This window comes from Alligator sinensis, unplaced genomic scaffold (assembly GCF_000455745.1).
Source record: "Alligator sinensis unplaced genomic scaffold, ASM45574v1 scaffold240_1, whole genome shotgun sequence".
In the NCBI taxonomy this organism is placed as follows: Eukaryota; Metazoa; Chordata; order Crocodylia; family Alligatoridae; genus Alligator; species Alligator sinensis.
The window spans coordinates 2,533,871-2,547,249 of NW_005841902.1; the positions used below are offsets into that span (position 1 = coordinate 2,533,871).

Sequence of the window (13,379 nt, forward strand, 5' to 3'; positions counted from 1 at the left end):
GTAAGCAGAATTTTTGTATTATTCATCACTGTGCACGTTAATCTTGGGAGTAGGAATGTTACATGCTAAATAGCATCACATTGTATAAATACAACAAAAAGAAAAAAAGGGTTAATGTTCAATACCTGCATAAAGTAATGGACTTTGTTCTTAAAAATGTCAAATAATGGTTCTATTGGCTTTGTCAACAGCTTTTGAACCAGTAGCACTAAAACAAGTTTTCTATTAGAAATCTGTACTGAACTTTGTCCAGTGTAAAATGTCACTTAGATTCCATTAAAAGTGTTCTCAACCTGGGTTTATGTACAAATGTCAGGAGGGTCACAACCAGCACTTCCTTTCCTATATTACTAAAGCAGTTGGGCTCACTGTAAGATGAGGATACATTTCATGAAGTAGAGAGGGGCTTGGGGGGATCTGGGCCCTCCAAAATGATGCAGTTATGAAAAAAGCTAATGATCCCAAGCGGGTATATTTCTAGTAGAGATAGGAAAATATTAGAGTGGTGCCACTCAACCCTATTTAAAATATTGTATGCAGTTCTGATCACCTATGTTCAGACTGGAATAATGGGTGAAGGAAGAGAACTACTGGCATGGTTAATGGAATGGATTTATGAGCGGAGATTAAAGATCTTGGCTATTTAGCTTGCTTAGGAAAATGAAGGTTGAGAGAAGACATGATACTTTTTTCCACAGAGTAAATAGTTGGACTTTCTTCCTAATGTTTATGTTAAAGAACAACGAAGTTTGATAAAACACATTTGATCCCTGTTGGGAGGTGTCTGGAAAACCAGTGTTTCAGAGATTTTCCCAGTTCTTTGTAATGCCTATGAAATTTGTATTTATTTAAAAATTTTCCTCTGTGACTGCATTATTGGCTTCCAGTTTATTTGAATTTTTTCCTCATCCTCCTCTAAAGTAGCAGGCACTGACCACAACTACAGGCGGAGTCCAAGGACATTCAGGTCCCTTTCTGGTAGATCTGGCTCACATGCCTAGGATTAAACTGATTGCAAATTTGGGGTCAGGAAAGATTAATTTATTTTTTGAGGTCAGGTTTGCATGAACTGTGGGAATTTCTTACTTTCCTCTGTAGTATAGGGGCTGGAGCTTTTCTTGGGATTACCTGAACAGAGCTTTACCCAACTAATTTCTGGTCACTGAAGTTGTAAGGCATTGGCAATGCTCTCTCCTGCTCTTTACCCATGTCATGTAGTGGGGATGTTTAGAAGGTGTTTGGTGACTGGTGTGGGGTTCAAAGACATGTTCTTGTGGATTATTTTGGGACACTAGTTGCCTGTGAAGGCAGAAGACTGGACCCGATGGCTCAGGAAGCCTTTTTTAGGTTTATGTTTCAGCAAGATTGTGGAAAGACAGCATAGAAGTTTTGAGATTCCAGTATGAATAGAATCTGAGCTGTAACTGACTTGTATTAGTTGAAAGTTAAGGCCATCTGCTTAAGGACTTAAGTCAGAAAATGTTAGATGTACGTTTGTAAGTAAAATTTTACCGCTGCCCACTTGTTACTGGGCACTATGATCAGTTAATCACTTCACCATGTACTATCCATAATCAACTGAAATGTTTAGATCTTCTCTCTCATGTGAAGCGTCTTTAAAGATAAAAGCCTTACAGTCAGACAAAAAAAAAAAAAAGGCTGCAAACTATTCCACAGATAGTCATTCATACCTGTAAGAGCTTTGAAGAAAGTCATGATTGTGCTGGGGGCAGGGATCCTGTTTTAGCAGTGATCCTGCTTTGTCCCTCAAGATGCTGCTCTCACAGCAAAATATTCTGGAAATTATATTTTCTGTCTGCCTGACACTTGTACCTTTGTACATGTCGATCTGAGTAATAAAGCCTGTCATTCCATTCTCCTTCCTTCAAAACAGAGACGCTGACTAATTCTTCCCAACCGCAGCCCCTAGGTGTAATAGTCACCTTGGCTGCCCACCTAATTTTCGATTAAAAGTTTGCCGATAAGGGCGCCACAAGAAATATTGAGTTTGACTACTGTTCATTAGTCCAACAGTTTTGTGGTTCCCAGAGTTATCTGACACAAACACCTATCCTAAATTCTGGGAACCGCAGAGCTCCCTTCCCTGGTGTCAATTAGCACTGTCAACTCCTTTTGATTTTTAAAAGCTGAATCCACTATTTAAAACTTTTCCACTGAATCCACTATTTAAAGCCTTTCAAAAGTCTCCAATTTAAGTCTTAATGGTTCATCAAGTGACTATACTTCCAAGAATTCAATTGAGTTTTATAAGTTAAAGAAATGGCTGAAAAAAACAAAAAACAAAACAAAAACAAAAACAAAAAAAACACTAGTTACAAACCATTAACTTTTCCTATAACTCATATTAACAGAAGTAAGGAAGTGTGGCTATTCATTTCACTATTGGGTCTTTCTTTCTTAGTAGCATGCTGTTTGGAGAGCTGTATGAGTTATGTGAAGAATACCAATCAGGACTTTCTCCATTAGCTCTGACTTTCTTCATCTTATCATATGGGGTTTTCAGCCCTTTAACTTCAAAATAAAGTATAATTGATAACAAGTAGAGTAAGGGTGCAAAGAAATCATCATTAATATGCTCAGTTAGTTCTTATTGCCTCATCTATACTAGAAAATTATACCATGTGTAATTAAAGTGCTCATATTAGCCCTGAAGTAACTGCCAGGTTACAAAACATTCTTGTTATCAATCCTATTCGCTTCCATTTATCTGTCTACACAGTGATATCATAAGACAATCCAAGTTTATTATCTCCGAGGTGATGGTCGAAATATTATTTGTGCTGTGGCTGTGAATTAGGGCTTTTCTATATTCAAAAAAGGTGCACCAATGTAACCAAGCTGATTTAACAATTAATCTAGTGACTTGGGAGGTAGATAGAACTCAGCTGAAGTGGCATAAGCATAAGTTATTTAATAAATAACCACTCAGCAAAGAAATACTCCATCATTCACCAGTGCTTCTCCTCAACACCAGCCTGGTAATGTTACAGGTTAACATGCACCAAGAATTCATGTCAATCTAACCCTGATCACAGAAGGCTAACAAGAAACAAAAACCACTTTTAGAGAATATATGAAACAAATGTATGTGCACATGTTCAATATGCTGTGGTTTGGTTTAGCTTTGTAACTCAGCATGCCAAATTCTTACATGTAAATAAGACCCTGGTCAATGAATAAATTAAGCTTTGCAATACATATGAGAGTTAGGTACTTTAAATGTTATCCCCATTTTTGGAGGTTTAAGGTATGTTTCTCAGTGCTAAGATACAGTCACAAGCCTCCAGTATGATGCCCTGCAACTTTTATTGACAACCCCTAGGAAGTGCTTTAAACCTTTTGAAAATTATGCCATGAATGATTAAGAAGCCTTAAGGAGCCTGTAATTATAAAGCAAGTACTGTGAGAAACAACCTGTGTCTGCTCCACAGCATTTGCAGGAGAAGTTATTTCACTGCTCAGATAGATACCAATAAACTGGGAGAATGACTTTACATCTTCATTTCTGAAATACCGAGGCTACTCACTTCCATATTGTACTGGCTGACTTGAGATCAGTAGCGACCTTTCAGAGTGCTTAGTGTGATATGCCACAATCTCTTTTTTTTTTTTTTTTGCATAAGCAACTATTATATCAACAACTGCATTGCATATTTTCTCCATTTGAAATTTTTCAAGAGGGTGACAAAAGTGTGAATGCATCTCTCTTTTAGAATAACAGCAGCCATTTCATTCCAGTTCAGCATTGTTACATAGAATTTTCCTCATTTGTTAATGAAGGGCTCTTAATGAATTTGCTAGCAAGACTTCCTATATTAACTTAGCACCGCTCCGATAAACAATTACTGTATCTGCCAATCACTACTTTAATGATGTGGGTCAGACTGGCTTAGTTTTTCAGCCGTACTCTCTTTCCCAAGCTGCTGCTACATTGTGGAAGATCTATGTAATGGGCATACTGCACGGCTGTTCCAAGTATTTAATCACATGGGCTCAGGAACATTTGAGTAAACTGTGCCTAGCAAAGGAGCCAACAGCTTCTCCTTAAAATAAAATAGCTACTGAAGATCACAGCACTGCAAGAAAGCTTGTTGTTCTAAGAAGATAAAGCTTTATTTGCCAGCAAAAATGTCTGACAGAAGCCCCTTCGAAACAGATATGCTCACCCTCACCCGATATGTTATGGAAAAAGGACGACGAGTTAAAGGAGCTACTGGGGAGCTGACGCAGCTGATCAACTCCATGCTGACTGCCATAAAGGCCATTTCCTCAGCAGTCAGAAAGGCAGGCCTTGCCCACATGTGAGTCAAATTTTAAAATAGAAGGGAAAGAAAGAGGAGAAAGATTTGCCTCTATAGTGAAGCTGGGGAGAGGGCAGATGTTCAGGGAATTTTTAATTAATTCATACTTATGTTTAACATGCCTCTTTGAAACCACGTCACTGAGGGGTGTGAATTCAGAGCCTGGTATCCAACAGGGGTGGAGAAGTGGTGCTTTTACCATAATGGAGATGGGTGCATTTCTGGAGGGCTTTTCATATTGTGACCAAAATGGCTACAGAGACTAGTTGTTGTTTTACCAACTGATATTTCACCTTAAAAACAGAGTCAAATGAGAGGAAAACCAAAGGTTGGTTCCATTATTTCCTATTCTGTTCATGTTATTATTATTTGTTAATGTTGGAACTGGTATGTTTCAGTTTTTGGCAAATCTGCCAAATATTCTGTTTGGAAAACTTCTAAGCACACATTGTCACAGGAAGTTTCTGAGCTATGCAAAAAACTTTTGAGCTGTGTGTCCATCTTGGAAATGTTGATGCACAAATCCGTTACTATGGTATTAGCAATAATGTTATACAGCAACCCTAAGAAAAATGCTGGATGCTGACTGAGTGTGTGCTTCAATCTCTCCGAGTCAGAGTAGCACAGAAGATGGTAAATGCTCCTATGTAAAGGGTGACACAACCAGCAGGAGAAACGAATCAAACTTCCGAGAGGGCCAATGCAAGTCAGAGAACAAGGAACTGCTGCAGATCATCTCTGATGAAACAAAGGAAGCAACAGAAACAAAACAGAAGGGAAACGGGTAACTTACAAAATAGAAGTAAGAGCTTTGGTTTTTTTTACAGAAAGATGAAGTTAGGCCTGACATTTCTAAACCCCCTCCAATTTGAGAGCATAGCATGGCTTCTTTAATGTATAGGAAATGAACACCGACTTTAAAATGCTTTCTGTTTAACAGCAAAAGGGAGCCTACTGCTATCTGTGACTTTGAAAATTCACCCTGAAAATGTTTAATAATCACACTTATTTCAAATCACAGAGTGGTTTTGGTTCAAAGTCACCTATGGGAACAGTTACTTACGATTCAACAGAAATGCCTTTTTATGGTATCAAGTAAATTATACTGTATGTAGATTAATAAAAAGACATGTCATGTGCGTTCAACGGTGTGAGATGATACAGAAAAGTATGCCCAGCAATTTTCACAATAAAATGTCAGGAAGGATTTGGAAATACAGTACGGTACCATAACAAACCCTCATAAGACTGGTAGAAAAGTGCCTTTAAAAAGGGTGTTTGCTATAATAAAATTTGGTCAGTTTGCTGCACCACAACGAAAAAAAAAAAAAAAAAAAGAAGAGAGGCTCTTGCTCTTAGGATTGTTTAAAGGCAGAGATTTGTTCTACACAGGGCTTGTTATGAGGTTGTACTCTATTTAGAAAGCACTTATTTCATAGGTCATCTGTTTCCCTTCCCTTGGCCAGAGGATGCTCCAGCTACTTGCCTTGCCTCAGTAGGCAGTAGCATGTAGAGTGCAACGGTTACATTTACAGTCAGAGCTGTAGTAACATATAGGCCACATGGACAGCATGTGGCCATTGCAGAACAATGGTGATATTTGGTTAAGTCTGCTCTAGTATGTTACTACCTGCTGACAAGCACATAAAAAACAAAATATTTTTTTCCCAGTAGAGGAGATCTGCACTGATTCCTTGTTTTCTGACTAGCATCAGTCCTCTACAAAGTCTGAATATTTCTTTCCTGCCACAGGAATTGGCCTTAAAGATTTCATAAGTGACAAGTTTCTCTCCACATAAGAGCTAATCTAAATCCTCAGGATGACACTAACAAGGCATGGTGGTCTCTCCTCACTGCTTCCAACCCCTTATTTTTCTACTCCAGGGCCATTCTAGCTCCTGTGTCTAGCTGTGGTTTCATATATCCATTGCTAGGGCAGGGTGCTGTGTAGTAATGTGATATACTCTAACATAGTGAGGGCTAACCTTTGTCAGGCCTGCCACAAATTAAGTACCACACTCTTGCCAAGTGCCACTCCATCCCCTTCCCCTTTTTATTTGCTGCTTTCCTGTCTATTGCTTGCCCTGTGCTCCCTTCCTGATCTGCTACTCTTCTTTCTGGTCCCTGCCCCATCACTGTGTTGCCTGCCTCCTCCCCGGTTTGTCACATGCCACTTATGGTGCTTGTGCCACAGGCTAGCCACTCCTGCTGTATTGCAGTGATGCCCAAGCTTTCTGGGCTACAGGCCAGATCCCATACATGGGATTGGTTTGTGGGTCTGATCCAGTGTAGGGTTGGCATACAGACACAATTGAGTGCAGGGACCCAGCCCCATGTGTGTTGCATCAGGACTGGCACCCTGGCCCCATGCATGCTAGATTAGGCTCACCAAATTGGGCCCGCTGCCGCAGACCACGGGGCCACATCCTTTGGCCCACAGGGCTTAGAGATACTTGGCCATGGAGGAGTGGTGGCAGCATTAACTGCCACTGCACATCCCCTTTGTCAAATTTCTGGACCCACAGTCCAGCTGACAAAGCTCCATGGGCTGGCTAGAGGTTGAGCACCACTGCTGTAGTGCAGGGCTTTTCAACTCTTTTGGATCAGTGTACCCCTGGCAGCCAGACATGGAGTGGGGGGGTGCCACGCTGCTGTGGAGCAGTGGCAGATGCCACATGTGAGCTTCCCCTGCCCCCTGCATTTGGCCGGGTGGGTGGCACCTGCACCGCAACGCACGATGGTGCATAGGGCTGCTCCGTCCCCACCCGCTCACACATACCCCCTAAGGCCTTCTAGTACCCCTGGGGGTACACGTACCCCCGGTTGACAACCCTTGCTCTAGTATACTCCTTGAGGGCACCAGTACAGCACCGTAAGGAAAAAGTGCTGGACTTCTGAGCGGGGCGGTGACTGTATCAGGCCTAGTGGCTTGGGAAAAAAAAAAAAAAAAAAGAAGGAAAGGAAAGGAAAGATGGATTCGGTTGAGTTACTTTTTGTCCTTACACTACTAAAAACCACAGTTTCAGAGATGGCTGCATCTCTAAGTTGAATAAAATGCACCAGCTGTATCTCCCATCCAGCCCCTTCTTGCACGAATATACACATACACAATTCTATACTAAAGGCTTGTGTAAGATGCTCCTTCAAACTGTATCTTATTTCCACAGCAATGACTGGCCTGTCACCAGTGGTACTCTGGTTAAAGAATAAGCAGTGGAGGAGAGAGTAGTTAATTAACTAAATTCCGGTTATTGTGCAAATTTCCTAATAACAAGATGGGAAAAGCCTGCTAGAAATGAGTTTTCCTACGAGGAGCAGTGGTTTCTTGTGAAGTGCATTTGACAGTCTTCCAGAAGGAGCCATCTGGTGGTAAATAGCACACATTGAATGAACCTGAGCTGCACGTTATAATATTAGGCATGTTACCAAACTGATTTCTTTAACTGCTTTTGGGAATCACTTTAAAACATTGAGGGTGCATCTACAGATCACCCTACAGCAACATGACTGTGTTGTGTATAGTGTGCGCATCAGTGATGTAGTGATCATGTAGGTCTACACATGATTGCCAGCTACGTTGCTGTAGCAGCGTGTTTCCTGGTTATAGCACGCCGCTATGGTGATGGAGTGGCAAAACCTAACCGTGCGCTGCATGCATGGTGCAGCAACCGCCTGCACTGCACCATCCATAGTGCTTCTAAAAGGAAGTACTAAAGCATGGTGCTGTAGCAATGTCATTGTCTACACATCGCCGTACACGCCCTGAAGGTAGGGTACAGCATGAACCTTTATATTGAACCTACTTCTGTTTTTCACAGAGGCTGTCATTACCCTTGTGTAAAACAGCAACTTATTGAAATATGATTTACTTGCATCTAGTTCTACATGCTCTTATTCCTTGTTTAAAAAAGTGACAAAGTATGTGGTGCATTCAGTTAAACTACTGAGTCCAATGATGCGAACCAGGTCAGACTTCTTAGCAAATTAATAATGGTTAAATAAATAAGTTGGGCTTGATGCTGCATTCCTTCCACATCCCACTGATTTTGAACAGTTTTGGGTGAACAAAGCATTGCAACCATTTATCTTTCTGTGGAAAATTACAATAGCGTCCTTCAGTCTTGCATAAACTTAAGGGCCGTTGGCAACAGTGAGACTCCCAGAGAAACAAAAGATAAAAGCATGTTGCCAAGATTTAAATAAAATTAAATAAATAAATAAATAAATAAATAAGATCGTAGTGATTTTTGCATAGTGATTCTATTTTTGAATGAGACACCAGAAGGGAGCCTGATTTTCAGAAAGTGATAGCACAGCACTATATAAAAACCAGATCATTTAAGGCATTTCAAGCTGGATATCCAAACATGGAAGAACCCCCCAAAAACTAGGCACTTTGTAAACCTTGGACAGCCTTGCCTTTATTTAGAAAAAATCTGCATCAGGCTTGATCTGAAAGAACTGCTTGTAAAACAGAAGTTGAAATGGGAAAATTTACATTTTTTAAATGAACTAGTCTACATTTGGAACTAATTGCCTGACACACTTCCCCTAATAAAAATCTATTTGCATTATAGGCGAGTAATAAAACAACAACTATATGATAAGTGCAGAAAGAAATACATTACAAAGCTCTCTCAAAAATAGACCAAATTAGGACAAAAAAAACCAAACAAAAAACAAATATTGCCTGGGTTGAGAGTTTCACCTCAGAAATAATCATTTATAATTACATTTCTGAAAACAGGGATTTATAACGGAGGTCTCATCTAAAATGTCTTTACCATCTTGCTATATAATATGATATAGACAGAGTGGCAGAGGAAAGTGAATGACGAGAGCACTACTATTCTCTCTCAAACAGGCCTCCTTTATTCTTTGGCCACATGCTTCATCCAGTTCTTTATCAGGAGTCTTACAGGATTTGGGAAAACAGATGAGAGCCATCCCACCAGCCCTACAATGCCAAGGGAGACTCCTATTTGCCATTTCAGTGAGATTTGTTGGGACCTAGTTATGAGGGCCTTATGGGCTATGTACAGACAGTCAAAAAGCCCGAGGCTGAATCGATTCAATCTTTGCATGTTAATCTAAGCTGCATAGACATTCACTTTCAATTCCAGAAAGTCAGCCACATGCCTGCAGTGGCCTAGAGCATGCCTCCCTGCTTGGCTGGAGCAGACACCGTGGACCAAAGCTAGCCTGACAACCCTTTGCGGTTTGGGGGGAGGTACAAAGCATTCTGGGATGCTGGGGGACTGAGTTGACTCGAATCTGCAGGGGATGTAGGACAGAAGTTCAATAAAAACTGATTTCACCTAAATCAGGTAAGTCTGATACTACATCCATCCAGGTTTATCTTAAACTGGTTTTGGTCATTTTGAAAGCGATTTATGTGCACTGAATTTCTGTTGTATTACAGATCTGAACCAGTTTCCAATCACTTATACCAGGTTGTGTGCAATTTCTGTCCCTAGTCATGATGTATGAACTAGTATGAAGGGACCAAAGGAGAGCTAAGAATCAGCAATACCATCTTCCTTTCCCTTATAGACATTTTCATTTACTACTAGCAAAGAAAATCTACCAAGCTATTTTAAAAACTTGAAACTCAAACTGGGGATGCGAGGGAGACTGACAGCAGAAAGCCATGTTCTAAATTTTACTAATGTTGTAAAAAGGTTTAACGTGAATGAAACTGACATTACTGTCAAATACAGTCCTTTCTTTTTGCATCAAGTTCTCTTTGTGTTTCACATTCCTGTTTCTTCAGGTTTGGGATAGCGGGAAGCGTGAACGTGACTGGTGATGAAGTGAAAAAGCTGGATGTGTTGTCCAATTCTTTGGTTATTAACATGCTACAATCCTCCTATGCCACCTGTGTCTTGGTCACTGAAGAGGATAAAGATGCTATTATCACTCCGAAAGAGAAGAGGGTCTGTACATAGATCTGTGTTGTGAGGGGCCTGTTTTTTTAATTTGGCAGTAGATGGCACTATTGTTCAGAATACTGAAAAGGAAGGAGGCCTCACCTCTAAGAAAGAATAAGGCAGAAGTTCCCAAGGGAAAGAAGAAAACTGCATTATTGTTCTATTCGTTAAACGATTAGTTATAGTGGAAGATCCAATCTCAAAAAATTAAAAGCTTCCTTTGCAAAGATTTCTTTATTAAAACAAAGTGAATGGTGGGAATAATTATTTATGATCTTGTTGAGCAAAATCCTAATCAGAATATAATATTGCTATGCTCATATCCTTTCCTAAATATTGGTAGAATTTTTTTGCATACATATTTTAGGCAAGAAAACTGAAGAAGTAAGGGTCTATTATTTGTTAGCAGATGAGGTAAAAAAATCAGACTCTAAATTAAATGTTTTCAGGGAAACATGACTACCTAACAGAGTTAGTTACCACTTGAATGGAACCCATATTATATTTTATCTTTTCTAACAATCCAGTCTAAAGGCCTAAAAAGATCCTAATTCACAGTACTTCAGACTGGTGAAGGTTTGGACTACTTCGTACCAAAACTATCGATCCCTCTTCCCAAACCTCATCTCATAATCCATTCTCACAGCGGGCATGTCTACACGTTCATTAATGCTCATTACATTTAGTAACTCTAAGGTGCGGTACTACATAAGTGTGCATTAGGATGCCCTAATGTACAGTAGTGAAAGTGCACACTTTTTTACTGATGCTTAATGCGCAGTAGCCTAATTTTACTGCACATTAGCTAAAGAACACTGTTTTTACATGATATTTTAATGTGCAGTAAAACAAGCTACTATGCATTAAAGTGCATGGGAAGATGCATCCACTAGCATCTAAACATAACTTATTTAATAATGCTAGATGTACCCAAACTAAACTACTCAGAAGTTTGCAAAGCTGTAAACTGAAGCTGTGATGGCCTGTGTTTTTGTATTCTGAGAAGTGCCGTGTACACCAATGGTGCTCATCAACCAAACAGCAGAAACCTGAGCACATTCTTCTCTGGCTGGATTTGTCAAGAGTATTTGGTTATCTACATGTAGTAGGAAAAAGATGGTGTTTGCCAGGCAAAGGGAAAAGATTGTACAAATCAGCATATCTTTTCCAATGACGCTGTTATTTCTCTTTTAGGGTAAATATGTGGTGTGCTTTGATCCACTAGATGGCTCTTCCAACATAGACTGCTTGGCACCCATAGGAACAATATTTGCTATCTACAAGAAGGTAAGGGGATGAACAACACACACAATATGATTCACTCTGTGAGAAGAAAACATTTCTGGTATATTGGCTTGCTTCACTTTCATTTCCAGGCCCTTAGCACTAATGTCTCTGGTATAAACAGAGTTTTAGAAAGACATGCAACAAAACTATTTGAAATAATGCACTGAATTCTTAGAATGATGCACACACAACTGAACTGACTACGTGAAATATTGGGCCCTTGCACACAGGAATAATAAAAGAATTAGAAGGTAATTGGTTAGCTACATCAACCACATTCTACATTAGCCACTGCTGCAGAGCTGGGGAAAGACCTAGGCTGGGGGTAACCAAAACAGCTATGTCAGTGTGCAGAGTCAGAGTTTCTTAATTGGCAGGCGTGTTTATACTTGGGAGTTTTGGTTCCCATCCATCACCTGCAATTCTGCAGTGTTTGCCTCTGCATAGCTACATGGAGTAGTGAGCATTCAGCCACAAGTTTGCCAGGGGTTAGAGTGATCCCAGCTTTCATAACATTATAGTCAGTCTCATGTGGTTTAGTGTTTTCTGGTTCTTAGAGTCATATGATTACACTAGACCAAAGGCAGGCAATCTTTTCTGGCTGCCAGGTCAGAGACAGGAGAGCACTAGGGCTCAGGTACCACCGCGGTACAGGGGAAGTACCTGCAGCCAGGGTCTTCCCACCCCTGAGTGCCACTAAGCCCCCACATCCAGGGGCTAGATCCAGTGCTTAGATATCTTGAAGGGGTTGGAGTTGGACTGTGACCTGCAGAAGTCCCTTCCAGCCCTACTTTTCTCTGATGTTATGATTCCTGCTCTAGAGCAGTAGAGTTCAATGTTTTAGAGTGGTGAGTAAGATTGCACCAAGGACCACCATTCCCCTAAGGTAGGGGAGCAGAAAGGGGAGGAGGTGACTGCCAGTGTCAGAGGAGGGGAGAGAAAGAAGGAAGGGGGGAAAGAGCACCTGCCATAGGGGAGAGGAGAAGAAGAGAGCTGGGTGGGCTGCAGGGGGGAGCAGCAGCATAGCCTAGTACAGGGAAGGGGATGGACAGAGCCAAGGTGCGTCTGCTGTTCCCCCATGCCAGGGGCTTGATCCAGCCTGCTGGCTGAGCATCACTGCTCTAGGTCCTCAGCTTTTATTTTCTAAAAAAACATATTTTCAGATCTCATGGTTGCAGAAAAAAAAACCCTTACATGTGAAAGCTAAAGGGTCATAACCCTGAAAGCAAATCAGAACTCAATATGATCTCATTATTTTTAATGTCTTTGCTAGGAAGAAAGACAAGCTTTCAACTTTCATGAGCTAACTCCAGTAAGACAAAACAGCCTGTAAGCTTTGCACAGGTTAGCAGGATGTAAAACAGGGATGCTCAAACTCTGGCCTTTGGGCCAGATGTGGCTTACGGAATCATGTCATCCATCCCATAGATCCAGAAATTTGGTGGCAAGGGAGCAGTGGCAGCATTGTCATTCCCTGCTGCCAAATTTCAGGACCTGTGTGGAGCCTCACAGACCACATAATGTAGCCCTGTGCACTACAGTGCACCAATGCGGGCTCAGACGCATACAGCCAGATCCAGGTATGTGGGGTTAGACTGGCATGCAGCCAGCTCCAGGCACATGGGTTTGCACCCACAGATCGACTCTATGCACCAACCCTGTGCTACTCATCCAGCCCATAGTTCCAAAATGTTTAGCATCAGTTATGTAAACCGACATGTCTATCTAGACTTTTTCTTCATAATGCATAACCAGAGATAAGTCCACATCATAGATGTTAGGGTCAGAAGGGACCTCAATAGATCATCGAGTCTGACCCCCTGCATAGGCAGGAAAGAGT

At 40.9% G+C, this 13,379-nt stretch overlaps 1 protein-coding gene across 1 annotated transcript in view; it reads left to right on the forward strand.

Annotated features, from left to right (window-relative positions):
• The first annotated feature begins 3,951 nt into the window (after positions 1-3,951).
• The window catches only part of LOC102383601 (fructose-1,6-bisphosphatase isozyme 2), a 34,212-nt gene continuing 24,784 nt past the window's right edge, over positions 3,952-13,379 (forward strand). The window contains exons 1-3 of the mRNA XM_006018454.2: positions 3,952-4,322; positions 10,096-10,258; positions 11,447-11,539. Coding sequence (XP_006018516.1) covers positions 4,150-4,322; positions 10,096-10,258; positions 11,447-11,539 — 429 coding nt within the window. The 5' untranslated portion in view covers positions 3,952-4,149. The remainder of the gene's footprint in view (positions 4,323-10,095; positions 10,259-11,446; positions 11,540-13,379) is intronic.